Below are 14,412 nucleotides of genomic sequence, written 5' to 3' on the forward strand. Positions count from 1 at the left end.
GTGAGATAGCCCTGATAATGAATGGGTTATGTCAAGACACGCAGCACCCAACGGGATGCCGGATACCTTATGTCTGCCCATAGGACATCTAAACCAATCCGAAAGAAACCAATTGTATAAATATTGCAGGGTGCAGTCAAAGCAGCATTAAATTAAGAGAATGATAGAAAAGTAATTCAAGTTCCCTAGCAGCTATTGAGTACTCCCAGATGACTCCCCACGTTGACGCATCTTCTCGTATGTGAGATCCCTTATCTGCAGCAGCTTCGAATGCGTCAGTCATGGGATCGACCTGGAAACCTTGAACTTACCAGCAGGTGCCGAATGTCAAGGCTCCCTCCAAGCAACAAGGTTGCCTCCCTTTCGATGTCACTGTGCTATGAAGCGTCTTTCGCACACACCTTTCGTGGGGTGTGTTGAGATGAAGATCGTATTTGGTAAGAATGTTACTGACTATACAATTTCTCATAGAAGATGTGTACTTATATAGACTGTTCTTATAGATTTATACTTAGAATTTATAGGGATATTACTGACTGAAATGACGCATGGTGCTTCCTGAGGGTGCAGCAGCCATGCAGGACTGGCACGGCAATCCGAACGCAAAAGCATTGGCGTGGAGGCCACACCCAAGAACTCCTTCCTGAAAGGAGTTTTGAGGGAGAGGAACCAAAAGCGCGGCAACATCGTGGACGAAATTCTGGGCTTGGGCGTTCAAACGCGCACCATGAAACTGAGACACAAGTTCCTTGAGGGTGCTATTCAAGAGGAGCCCCCTCAAAGTCTTGCAGAACGTCGAGGGCACCGAGCTTATGCCGCTCATCCGCATGTCAAGCCACAACTGCTTCGCTTCAGCTTACCAGTGCGCCTCTCTATTGTTCTTGATGATGATGTATCCTTTTATGACACTACCGCATCCATGTGGACATTGCCAACTCCAAGAACCAATTGGGATTCAGTGCTACCCTTACCAACACCCAAAGCGATGTGTTCATCATTGCTTCCGACCCATCATTGTCTGGATCAGCTCACATGCCGCCACTTTTTCACGCATCTAAAGTCTTCGCTGGCAAGCCATCAGAGGTGATGCGGGTGCATGCACAGACTGTTTCGATACTCATTGTTGTGTCTGGTGGTGTCCCTGCAGAGCCCGGCATAGCTTTGAATAGACGGAAGTTTGCTGTTTGTCGTTTTGTTTTGTAAGGGTGTGGCTCAATGTAGGGATACTTTTCCGTGTGCTGACAGCTCTCAGCGCAACACACTTCCGCTTTATGTGTGTATGAGACGGCTCCACGAACTCAGCATGATCGCTCTAAACTTTCAGCTGACAACCGCAACAGAATAGGGGGCAGGTTTGCTATGTTGTGGAGCGATTCCATTGTGATTGGTGACCTGACGTTGACTTGTGGATTGCAGATCAACGTGGCATCTCGCCATGTCCAAGAGTCCCTCAACGACGCCTTGGAGAAGTCAAAGCTGATACGGAGTGCAGTCAAAGAAGCGGGTTGATGCATGCATGTGGTCTGCAGCTAGGGCGGACCCGTGCACATAGCATATTGCCACGTGGTTGTTGGGCAATGCAGCAATTGAAAGAACGCAAGTTGAAGCAATGTGAGGGTGCTTATAGATATGTATAGAAACGGCTGCCGCTTGTGATAGTCAGGAAGTGATTATTGTGAACGGCCAGATCATGGACTGCCAGGAACATCAGTGGCATATATGGCATGTGAGGCTTTGCGGTCTTGGCGATTGCTCCGTGCTTTGCCCGGAGAGGCGTTCACCCGGCTTTGAAGTCTACCGCCTGGGCATATCCTGACTCAAGGTTGCTTGCATTGTTCTGCGGCTAGCTGTGGCACTTGCTGTTCTCGCGCGCGGCCAGCTAGGTCTGTATGGCCTCTCTCACGACAAGTTTCTGCTTCACCTGGTGCGGAGGAGCCAAATTCCTCGGCGAAGGCGTGAAGACGCGGACGGACCTCAGGTGGCGGGACATTGATGATCGATAGTGGGTACGTAAAGGGCGACATATACTACAGAAGCGATTCCATGCCAGGTACCACCCAAAAGTGGTGGTGTTAGACATGCAGAGCTATCTCACGGCCTCGGAGATCAGGGCAGTGTTAACGTCGACATTTATTGCCTCGTTCCTCCTGGAGTTGCCTCGTTATCACCCTAGAGTTCGTTTGTCATGCTTGGAAACAAGGCACGAATGGATGTCGTCACGAAACGTCGCTTCAAATCCTCAATCATGCACGTGGCAAGACTAGAGATGTGATCTCCTGGAATCATGGGAGCCTGTTCCCCACAGCAATTGATAGGGTTCCGAGCGTGAGTATACTTTCGCGCCTTGATGGTGCGTGCAGCGACGGACCAGGTTCGCCTGAGGACGGCGTTCCTCGTATGTGTGGCGTGCCTTCTGGAGGGCGTAGACATGGCGTTGTTACCAGCTGTGTACTTCTATCTGTCACGCTCCATCACTGCATCACCATCGGAACTTGGCATCATCACGCTATGCAGAGCCTTCACGCAAGCGCTTTCGTCACCCCTCAGGTAAGGTCTGCTAATAAAGCTAGGTGAACAGTGAAGTTTCAAGTGCAGGATCATCACGTAGCTGTAGACTGCGAATCACATCGAAATTACAAGAGTACGAATTTTGCGTTGCGACATGCTCTCTCGAAGTGCGTATTGTCATCCCGCCCAAGAAATAGGCTAGGGATTCGCCTAAAGATTAACTCGAACAATGAATATGAAACGCCTAAGAAGTTGCTTGGCTATTGCCAACGGATCGTTGGGAACAATAAAAGCCCTTCGGTCGACACATTCGGACGTCCTGAGTTGCTTCGAGTCGTCCACTGCACACTAAGCGTTGAAGCAACTGGCGCCCGACTTACGATACTGGTGTTGCACGATTCAGCGGCATATTGGGAGTGGCATGCGACAGGACGGTAGTTATTGCTGGTGGGACATTACTGTGGTCGGCAGCAACCGCCGGCATCTCTTTCAGCGGGAATCTCATATCCGTGTGCATCTTCGCGTCATTCACGGGCTTGGGACTGGCGCTAGTCATTCCCTGCGCACAGAGCCTTATCGCTGATTACTACCCGGCCGAGCAACGTGGGCGTGCATTTGGAGCCATGAACTTTACAATGGCAATGGCACCATGTTCGGTGGCTTATTGGCAACAAACGTTGCCCGCCTAAATGTACGCCGCCCCTCTTTGTGATGCTACCAGATCTCAAGTGCATTCCACCTGAAGCACAACGCCTCAACACACAAGGCTTCATTATCCTGCAACTTATGGCTTCGGATGCAGCGCCAGCAGTGAGCTGCTCATGCTGTCGTCGATGTGTTGGAATTGGGAACCAGTGTCATGCAGTTCGCGTTGTAATGTGTAAACATAACCTGACTGGGTACACAGGCACATGACATCACAAAATCGTGGGATTTCGCCAGACCTTTTGCTTTGTGGGTCTAGATGCCTGAAAATACATGCATTTTGGGGACAGAGATCCCAAATGAGGGGTCGAAAACTCAATTAGCGAAGCACAGGGAGGTCCTTTAGTTTCTTTCTTGTGCAGCCATGGGGTAGAGAAGGCTGGCGCGTTGCTTTCCAAGCGGTGAGCTTCGTCAGCATCGGAGTTGCATTGGCGGTACGCTGCGGCGCTGTAGATCCCAACTGCACGACGAAAATGCAGTTTGCCGGCCTTCAAAGGCGCAGTCTGTTCGAAAACTGGACTGAAATCCGGACGATCCTGTGCCGACGAACATTCCTCATCATCATTGCTCAGGTGCGGTAGTTTCTGCATGGTTCATGTACTCTGCTTTGGCAGAGACGCTCAGTTTCTGCATTCGCGCGCAATGTCCTCTTCGCCGTGGGGCTGTTGCGAAAGTGCCTGAGACGCACGCTTGGTGACGATGACAGATCACTTTGCAAATGCACGAACAATTACATGTGCAACTTGGGAGTGCATCCTGTTGTGTTTGGTACCCATTAGCGAAAGTATGGTGGGTGGTGGGTACAATGATGCTGCGACTCTGGCGTGCCCGATTGCGATCTGGCTGCGGGGGCTTTTCAGATGACAAACAAACCGAAAGCTTAAGGCAATAAGCTACCTTGGATCAGGCGGTTGCTTGCTGGTCATGGGTTCTAGATCTTCTGTGTGATGTTGTCTCGTGTTCAAGTGTCTCGTGGTCCGCAGGGTGTAGTGGGTTCGATGCCATGGAATGCTTTCGCGTTTCTGACACTGTACCTGCAGACTTTAGGCTTTCCGGCTTGGAGCGCCAGCATTCTGACTGCGCTGTTCACAGGCAGCACGTCCGCTGGGAGCTACCTGGGTGGCTGGATTGGTGACAACGCTTCAAAGCACTTTCCGAATTCTGGCCGGATCTGCACCGCACAGTGCTCGGTGTGTACCGCGTCATGCTACTCCCGCCCTTCCTGTGTCACCATTCCCGACCGCCTTCAGCACGTGCTGCTGAGCATGTCCATCAGCGTCAGGGCACATCGCTATCATACATACGCATACAAGAGACTTTCATCGCGTCGAGATGCCCTCCAGGATACAGCCCCATGTTCATCCGCATTTTTCCCACCGCATGCTAGGCCTGTATCCTGGGAATCCAACGAGCCTGTGGGCCAGTATGACACGGATTGCATTCTTTTGCCAGCAGTTGAGAACTTTGTACTTCTCACCTCGAATCTTCTTCTCGTTCCAGCTAACTCCTGTCAACTGACATGAGCTCATTCTAACCCGACGTTGTGCCATGGCTGTTGAGATGTCGTTACATGGGAACAATCTAACCCATAGGAAGCACATCCTGAGTATGTCAGGGCTGTGAGAGTGGACCTGGTAACGCACTGTAGTCGACCGTACTGCCGCTAAAATTCAACCAAAATTGCAACAACATGGCTATTTGAAAAATTTTCATCCGAAATGTCCAGAAAAGTTTGGTCATAAACTAGCGATTTTTACTATCTTATCTTTAATGGGGCTACCATAATGAATAATCCCGATTTATTGTACCTACGGTTGAATGGTTCGCGGGATTCGGACAAAGTTTGAATATGAGCGTGATTGAATAGTCAGCGGCGATACGGAATTGCTGGAAGGCTAGAGCTCAACAATGGTTCCAAACGGGCCTCTTTGCAGGCACTATCTGGCGTACCGCTGGCGACTCTGCTTCTATGGGGGCTGCCACGCGTGGATGTGGAGCAGCACATGGTGCTGTATGCGCTGACAATGGTGACATTCGGTGTCTGCATCTCGTGGTGCCAGTCGGGCTGCAACTCGCCCATATTTGCTGACATTACGCCGGTGCACCTGCGTTCGCTGATTTACGCCTTTGACCGGTGTTTTGAGGGAGCGCTGGCAGCTTGTGCTGCCCCATTGGTGGGCCTGACTGCAGAGCGGTACTTTGGGTACCGTCCGATCAAGGCCGAGCAGGCAGCCGATAGTGCTGTAGATCCCCACAACTCCCGTGCCCTGGGACTGAGCCTTCTGATATGCTGCGCTGTCCCTTTCACGATGTGCTTCCTCTGTTACTCGGGTGCGTGCCCCTTCGTGTGAGCCATTTTCAGCACTCTCTTCGTGCATGGAAATGGGTCGGCACTCTACGACACTTGATGACGATGTATCGTTTACAACACAACGCATGTGCATTGCAGTTGCACACTTCGTAGAATGACATTGCCTCAGCACTTGTTCATAAGCACGAATCAGTGATCCGCCTGGTAGGCCACCTTTCATATGCATGCATCTTGCACTGTGTTCCAGGCTTACTTGGTGTGCACACGTGATTGCGCTTGTTAGACAGGGAGCTCTTATCTGTCTGGCAGGCAAGTTGAGTGAATTAAGACCGGCAAGGAACACCTCCTGTGCACCTGTACTCAACGTAGTCATCTTGCATTTTGCCTCACCATCTCCTTGGCGATGCTACGATTGCTCTCGCTCAAAGCGCACGGAAATTTGTGCATGCGAGCTGAGGCTGTGGCATTGAGTTGCAGGTCTCCATTGGACGTACCGAGTGGATCGCTTGCTCGTTTGGGAGATAGATCGGAAGCGGCATGCAGTTGCTGTTGGCTCGCACGCTGGACTGGCTGATTTGGACATTGCGAAAGCTGGCGCAGCTGAAGAGGGTCGGTTTGCAGCGCAGCCGAACAGTCCCACCTCCGCAGACTTGCGACAAACCAGCAGGAGTATGGGCCGTGCACCAAAGCCCCCACGACCTCGTCCTTGAGTTGTGGCTGCTTTCAAAACTGCTCGGTTGCCCACTTGTCCAAGTTGATGTTTGAGCAGTTTGGAGCCTGTGGAGCCATATGTCAAGCTCGTGTGCGTGGGGTTTTTGACCATGCTCCTGCGGGCTCGTTGCAAGTCTTCTGTGGTGGGACTGTACGGCTGCGCTGCAAATAACTTGTACACTTGCGGAGGCGGCATTGTTTGGCTGCGGTGCAAATTGGTCCTCTTCTGAGCGGCTCACTGCCCCAGCTTTGACATCATCTGCAATGTCTCTCAACTGTTGTGTTGCCGTTCCACGCCTTCATAGGCGTGTGTCACATGTCAGTGCTTGCACGTTTAGCTCACATGTGCGAATGATGCACGCTTGTTCCTTGCAGGGGGGTTGGCGTTGGAGGACCCCCGAACTTGAACTGTCCATGTCTCGCGCAGCATAATGGAATGTTATCCATGCCACATGCTCGATTCATCTGTATCTCACTTCCAACATCCTAAGTTGGGATAAACTATTGCCATTGGGTGGCATTCAAATCTGAGACACAGCCTACAGGTGTCACGGGTGGAATTGGACGTTCCGAGAATACAGTACATCGGGGATCCGAGTCACACCAGCAGTGTCGTTGACAACGTCATCGTTGACATCGCAAGCTGAATTGAATTATGACTTGACATCCTACACAAAACTGACCTTTAAAAGAGGTGATTGGGATTTTGCTTGAATGATATCAGCATCTGCACATGTTGCACACTTTGGCCTCTGCTCGACTGCCTTGCGGACTTCTCTTTCCGCGTGAGAAAATCGCATCCTGTGGGAAATTGCTTTAACCAGCTGCAAGCTGCAACATACGCATACAAGTAGACATCCGCACGAACGTGACAAGGGCTGGAGTCACACCTGGTGCGCTTCATGTCGGAGCTTGTTCATACTTTTGTGAAATCAATGTTCAGCAGGGTGCCACTTATGCTATGCGCTTAAAATGAGTTTCACGTAAATCATTTCTTCCCGTGATGAGTTGACGATTGAGGCCAACCGAGGAGAGATGATACGCACGCAGCTTGCTCCACGGTGCAGCTGATATAAGATTTGCGCGTTGTTTGTTGCATGGCATCATCGCGAGATATGTCAAGATAAGTGACGAGCCAAGAAAAACCAGCGAGAAAAAGTGAACAATACCTGTGTTTCTTGCATCGAAAGAATCGTTCGTTGCATCCTTATGACAATGCGTAAAGTACCTCGTTACAGTACGTGCAGTCACCTCGACTTGGATCACAGAGCCTAAATACCTTTCACGCCATGGTAAGCCGCAATCACTTAAGTTTTCTCAATTTGACTAGGTACGACAGTATGTCACATGTCACTTGATGCCATACATGATGTACTTTGACACTTGTCCGCTTGTTCATCGCACCCTACAGAGCATCATTCTGGGCCATCGCGAAACTTCCAAATTGTTTTCAACCGATACGCGACAGCTTCGTAATTGTTGCGAAGTATGCAGGATAATATACGAGGTTGCTTCCTTGCAATTGGAGTGCAAGCATGGACGCTGGAGATTCTTGTACTGTCCAGCCGGCGGCATTGCGCTTGCGGATCGACCAAATGACCAAGAAGAACGCGACACTCAAAGCCAGCTTGGAAAAGTGCGAACGAAATCTGCGTATCCTGCGCAGTCGGGCAGTGGGCGGCAGTTCTCGCAAGGTATGACCACGCCCAGCACCACCGCAATAATGCTTCGGGAAGACAGATGTCACCTGCGCCCAGTCGTGTGCCCAGTCAGGACGACATCGTGGAGGCCAGCTTCAGATGCCTTGTAATTTCTGGCACCTTCCTGTCCCAGGACACGGACAAGATACCAAGCATGAGAGCAACCCACAGCGTGTCAATAATTCTCCAAGGACATTGAACTCCAAGGACAGGGAGGACATGGACAAAAGATACCAAGCAACCCGCTGCGTGTGCCTATTCTATTACGCTCACAGACATGCCTGCGTGACCACGAATGCATCGCAACCGTCAGAAATGTGCACGGATGCAGGTCCAACAAGAAATCGCTGCATTGTTGGTGCACAAGTCCACACTAAGCGATCAGATGACGGCTGCCAACCTTGGATTGCACAACTTGCAGCAGCTGCTCAACCTAAACCCAAACAGAGCCGCGCCGCGCAACAAATCTGCTATTGAAAGTCCAGCCATCTCCATCGAGCCTCGCCTATACATTGCAAGCGGCAATAAAAGCAGCAGCAGGCAAACGCTGCAGTCACCGCGGCCTGCAGTAAGTAGCAAACCCGCGGCTGCAGACTGCCGAAACGAGCCCGTGCCAAAAGAGCGGTCCATCCAGGCAATGTGGCACCGCGATGCTAAGTTCTCCACAAACACAGGCCGTCCAAAAGGTGCCAAAAACAGCTCTGGTGGTAGCAGTGCTGCGTCCGATCGTCCTGCTCTCAGCCTGCACGTTGCATCGGAAGACGGCTCCTCCCAACCAAGCACGTCCGAGGTGGGTGGCATGCGATATGCTGCCGCTGTGGACGCAGCAGCCTGGTCAACGCCTGAGTCAGTGCCTGAGAGACATGCTCAACATAGAACACAAACAGCACGACATATCCCTTCCCCCCCACAGGATGCCATTTCTACTGTTGATGCCTGGAAAGCAGTGGACTCAAAGCCCCCATCCACGCTGCGCAGCCCCAGAGAGCCAGCATCTCCACGAAGGCTGAACATGGAACTGACTGCATGGGTGGAGTCGTCAGCAAACACCGAGCCGCAAACCCCTGGGTTGCCAAGTCTCCAGCAGCTCGCAGCCGCATCATCGTGCCAGAGAGTTGCCCCTGAACCAGCAGGGCAGCCACTGCGGAACGCGCAGCAAGGAAATCTCTCGCCTGGAGTTTGGCCACTTCCAGGAGCACCCACGCATGCATGCGACAAGATACAAATTACAGGGTTGGGTCAACCTCCAAAAGTGCAGCCACCCACTGGAATGCCGGTCGCCCCCAAGGTAGAGGCCATCACGGCCATCACGGAGTGGTTGCGCGCCGTGGCAGAGAAACGTGGCTGGAGCCTGGCCTTGCTGGACGAGTTCCTCCAGCACAACCTTGCAGAAGTGTTGGAATCTGCCATCGCCACCTGCTCGGCAACCCCCAACCCTGACGCCCCCACTTCAGGCACAACCGAGCGCACCTGTGGGCCGTACGCCCCCCATTGATGAATACGCAAGCAGCCTGCAACAATGCGTTGAGCGGCGCGCTCACGCAGTAGACATTGAAAGCCTGCCCCAGAAAGGGCGCGGGACGTCTGTCGACTTGGGCGATGAGTCAGTCGAGAGCCACCTGCGCGGCACGGGCAGACTGGTGCAAGACGCGCTTCGCCAATCTGGGTCTGCAGCGCTTCAGCTGTCCATTGATCTCCTGGAGCAGCGCGGGGCCGCATGGAGCGCTTACGCCGCAGACGAGCCCCATGCTGTCATCCCAGCGACTTCAATGAACTCGATGCATGTCAGCAATGCACACATCAGCCCACTGCGAGCGCCTCAAAGCATGCTTTCCGCATCCCCACATTTCCAGGAGACCGAGGAGTTTGTGTGCTGCCCTGTCTCCATCAATTCGCGGAGCCCCCAACGATACGCGGACGCTGCAGAGCACACCTCGAATGTCGCCCCGAAAGCAATTGGCACAATGAGTTCGTCGAGTGCGTCCCGCAACAGTGTGCTGGATGGTGGCAGTGCTCGAGAAGCAGTGGTGAATACCAACCGCCGGGCTCAAGTTGTGCGAAGCTCTTTCAGCGTAAGCGAGGCGGACCAGGCAATGCTGCTGCGAAGATTGCGCAGGGAGATACGGTCACACGCGATCATTCTCGAAGACGAAGACCTGGACCAGCCTTCCCGTCGACATGATCGCATTGATTCGCCCATACCGGACACGTTGAGCTTGTCCCCATGTGTTGCACGCGAATGGGAGCGTCAGCCCATTGGGCTCCGTCAGCAGGAGATGGGCTCTTCTCGCTTCAGCACAGGCGACCACACAATGGTCAGCTCGAGTACGGTGTGGAGGGCAGCAAGCGTGCTGGACAGCATCCCCGAGTTTGGCACAGCGTATCTTTGAGCGCCACTCGTCCCTTTGGTATCTTGTGGGGCCGTCAATGTGACGGGGCATGACCGGGTAATGGGCTGGATTGTTTGCATCCTGACAAATTCTAAAGAGCGGAACAGCGCCTGACTGGTCACCTTGCAGCAAACGCAACCTAAAGTCTGCAATCGGATAAGTTTCTAGAAAGTTATTTTTCGTGCCGTTTTGCTTGTCGATGCTTCTTTGTGAGAGGGTTGTAAAGCCGTTCTTTGGCCAGATGCACCATACAGGGTACTATTAGAAAGCCTTGAGACGTTCTACAGCTTTGACTCCAGCGGTTTTCTCAAAAAACGTGCCCATTCCAAGCTCTGTCACGTGGCGCGTGGCAGCTGCAGCTGGGAACCCTTGCCAATTTCTGGGTCCATCAGATCTACCATCAACCCTTGCGGCAGCCTTCAAAGGTTACTTGTCATACTTGGACCATGCCATGACAACTCTTACGTGTCACTAATGGCCGTTCAAGCTCTGAAATATCTTCCATGGTTTGGTGCGGGGGTCATGAAGCGCTACATGGCGCGTCCTGTGCCGTCACATGCTTGTTACGGCTGCTGTTCGGAGAGTTCTCCTCCTGTATTATCTGTGTACCTGCCATGTTGCCTGTGTTGTTGTACGCGACGGGGGTTTAGAAATAGTCACAGATAGGCTGACGTTCTATGCACTGACATTACTGTCACAGACGCTGCAATCACAATGCATCGACAGCAGTATAAGAACCTGGCCACACAAGCAAACAACAGCGTCTTGGACAGACTGCTAGTCACACACACCATTGAGGTGGCTGCAGCTGGCGATACAAGCTAGAGTTCGACTCTTTAGCCCTTGCAACAGCTGCGCACAACACGATAGGATAAGCCCCCACAATACTCACTGAGCAGTTTGACTTGCCCCAACAAGGCTCCAGCCACTTCAAAGCTATGCAGCACCACTATAGGCTACAAGCATGTGTGGATGAGGGGGGGTGTCCATGGGGTTGTAGCGGCTTGATCGCACGATGGAGGTTCACTCCTCAAGAGCTTGTGCCACAGCCAGTGGGCTGCTCAAGCAGTAGGGGGGTACCTAACAAAAAATACACAGTATGCATGCATGATATGAGGCATCGAAACGGGAATTGGCAAAAGTATAGACACGTGAATTTCGTTAGCATGCTCATTATCTGGGTGGTACCAGTCAGCTAAGCTAAATTGTAGGCACGTGTGCACGTATCATTGCAGCCCTGTGTTCGTCAAACAGGGATGCCTTGTTGTGCCCGACCGCCCTGGCGCGCTCGTCCCTGTACATCGATCGCTACGCTATTGTCATATTCGGACGCTATTGTCATGATCTCCCCTTCGGCACAGCGTACATCTTGCATGATTCGGACGCTACTGTTCCCCAGAGATAGCAGCGACATTAACGTCGCTGGCAACGGTTTGTTCTGGGATGGTCCGTCGAAGCCCTGCTACCAGGCCCTTCGACCCAAGCCGTCATAGAGTCTGGAATACAGCTGACATCATCAATTCATGCAAATCAAAGAGAAACTGCTGTACATGTTGAATATTCGTAACAATCGTGACACTCGACGTGATCGAGTAGCACCGCCAACAATATCACATCCCGCCTGATAGGACCTAATTACGGATCCCCAGCACGACATCCATCGTTTGCTTTGCAACTGGTAAATGACATTGACACCTGGGATCCCACTGCAGCTGTAAGAGCAACCGAAAGAACACTCAGTCTAGAGTATGCATGGAGACGAATTGCAAACAAAGTGCAAGTACCAAAAGTGCCTGCCAACTTCTTTCCCTTCACCGTTCAGCGCGTCTACAACAGAAGGATCAAGGATGTCGCGGTATTATAATGATGACGGTAGTGTGAAGGAAATGGCAACAAGAGGGGCCGTTGGAGGGCGACAGGAGTTCTCTGTGTTTGGGTGGGCTGGGGCAAGCAAGGATAACACTGCCACCGAGAGGAGTGAACAGTCGGACAGCTTAAAGTTGAGGGCTGCTGTCAAGCTACTTCCAAAAGCGGGGACCAAAACTGAGCAACTTAGCATGGACACGCCCAAATGCCGCCCGTATGTTCCCATTTCTCCGCCCTCGTTTTTCCGATATTTCGACTGATACGACTTGCCAACGTCAATAACCGCCAGCACCCTGCCGCTGCCATTTGTTGTCTTTGCATTTCACTCCGTAAGGGCAGTGCGTATTCCTTCTGTCCGTTCTGTTACACCTCTTGCATCCCTCCTTGCCTAACGCGGCAAGCTTGCGTGTCCTGCGTTCCTTGCGCTCGCGCTGTCGCTTCCCTTGTTGCACCGCAGCTGCAGCTTCATATTGCTGGACAACACGTACCCAGGCTGCTTGATATTGATCTCATCAGCATTGGTCACTGTTTGTTGGTGATATTTAGTTGGGCATCTTGCGCATGCAGCTCAAAATTTCGCGCTCGATGACTGAACCCTAACTCGGTCGTGAAGTTAGATGCGCCTTCAGAGCGTGCAGTGCGAAAGCATTTCGATTTCCTCCCTACAATTGTTTGTGCCGCACGGGATCTTATTTGATTTTCGTTTGTTGTGTCACGTAAAGGTGACAAGGTGAACATGGTGATACCATGCCTTGATGAGCACTGCATGCAACGACAGAAACTAGTCTTTGATTTCGCGCGGTGATACTACTTATGTGGGACAGACCCACATGCTTTATCCGGCATGCACAACGTGCGCGCAACACGCAATGCGCCTTATGGGTTGCAACGAGTATATATCTGTATGGTTCTCAGCCACCTTGATCTCTTGGCTGCACGGCTGTGAGGCAATCAACATTGGTTTCGTAGCTTCAAATGTGCAAGTTTTTCTCGCCATGTAGCCAGTGGCCGTATCGACGCCGAGAATGATGAACAAGTGAGCCTGTGGTCGACTCTCAACCTGTCCATGGCCTGTTGCAAGCTAATTTCCGGAGTCGTGTTTCGGTTGATTTTAGATCATGCTGTCCTGAAGCACAGAATTCATTGTCTCACTGCAAGCCGTGGCCAAGGGAAACGTATCTGTAGTGCTGGCAGCATTGTAGCACTTGTTCACACCAAGTGTATCGTTTCACAAAACGACCGCAACCACATAGACGTACAACTTCAGTGTTGCCCCTACCAACCGGTTCTTGAGGGATAGGATCTAAGAGGCTGTGTTGGAGCAATGCAGGGGATCAGCAAGGAGGCAAGACGATATCCGTGGTTCAAACATTTTTGCAGATGGGAACTCTCCGCTAGGCCGAAAAGTGACAAAGGAGAAGCTGAACCACCTTCGGGGCACAATGACGGTTGATGATGCAGCAGGCAAGCCAACTCAATATCACGCCACTGTCTCGGCAAGAAGGCAGGATCACATGCACTCCTCGGTCTTTGCCTCAGCTAGCGAGCCCCTCCCTGCTCGGACAGTCTCTGCAGTCAAGATGTCTCAGCTGCAAGGGACGCTGTCTGGTGACCTGCCAGTCAAGCGCAGGTGCGCAGATAGCCTTACATCAGTTCGTGAAATTTGCAGGTCCACATGACTGAAAAACAAAAAAGGCCTCAGGATACATGTACCTCTGTTCCGCTCTTTATATGCATTGCCACCCAAGGTGCACCTGGCCAAAGCTTCAATGATCATGGCTTGATACCTGATGGGTTTATATCCGGGTATGGCTTGACAACTTATGGGTTTATATCTGGCCTTTTGGCACATGGTCCTCCATGCACAAGTGTTGGGCGATCCTGCAAGCTGCAGGTAAGCTCAGTGCAAGTTAGACTAACGGCAATTGCTGTCACAAGCTGCATGGCTTCGTTCAAACTTGTTTGCTTGACATGCGAGTGCCTCTGCATACACACCCTACGTCTGCTTAGCCAGGTCCGTGATGGGAGCCCTGCCTCTTGATGGCAGTCCGCTCAACCTGTGCGTAAAATGCATTGACTGCATTACGCACTGTGCCAGCAAGGTCACTGAGGACAGCCAAGTCTGGTTGTGAGCTGCGTTCGCGTTGTCGCGGTCAGATGATCGCTTAGCGTTTAAATGCTCAGTAAGTACCGGAGCGTTGAGATAGTTCGGAGTGCGCAA

General features: G+C 52.0%; 1 protein-coding gene across 1 annotated transcript; it reads left to right on the plus strand.

The window, feature by feature from the left end:
- The first annotated feature begins 2,428 nt into the window (after positions 1-2,428).
- On the plus strand, positions 2,429-6,234 carry LOC149808693 (uncharacterized). The gene is made up of 7 exons (XM_089995192.1): positions 2,429-2,547; positions 2,939-3,164; positions 3,576-3,785; positions 3,828-3,981; positions 4,197-4,344; positions 5,081-5,544; positions 6,002-6,234. The coding sequence occupies exons 1-7, from the start codon at positions 2,429-2,431 to the stop codon at positions 6,232-6,234; spliced, it is 1,554 nt and encodes a 517-aa protein (XP_089851318.1).
- The last annotated feature ends 8,178 nt before the right edge of the window (positions 6,235-14,412 follow it).

The sequence above is a fragment of the Nuphar pumila genome, unplaced genomic scaffold (genome assembly GCF_984573655.1).
Source record: "Nuphar pumila unplaced genomic scaffold, dmNupPumi1.hap1.1 HAP1_SCAFFOLD_2429, whole genome shotgun sequence".
Lineage (NCBI taxonomy): Eukaryota > Viridiplantae > Streptophyta > Magnoliopsida > Nymphaeales > Nymphaeaceae > Nuphar > Nuphar pumila.

Coding starts and splice junctions, on each gene's coding strand:
- LOC149808693 (XM_089995192.1), top strand. CDS start 2,429: ATGGCGTTGTTACCAGCTGTGTACTTCTATCTGTCACGCTCCATCACT. Junction 4,345..5,080: donor CTACCTGGGTGGCTGGATTG/GTGACAACGCTT, acceptor GTGATTGAATAG/TCAGCGGCGATACGGAATTG. Junction 5,545..6,001: donor GTGCTTCCTCTGTTACTCGG/GTGCGTGCCCCT, acceptor ATTGAGTTGCAG/GTCTCCATTGGACGTACCGA.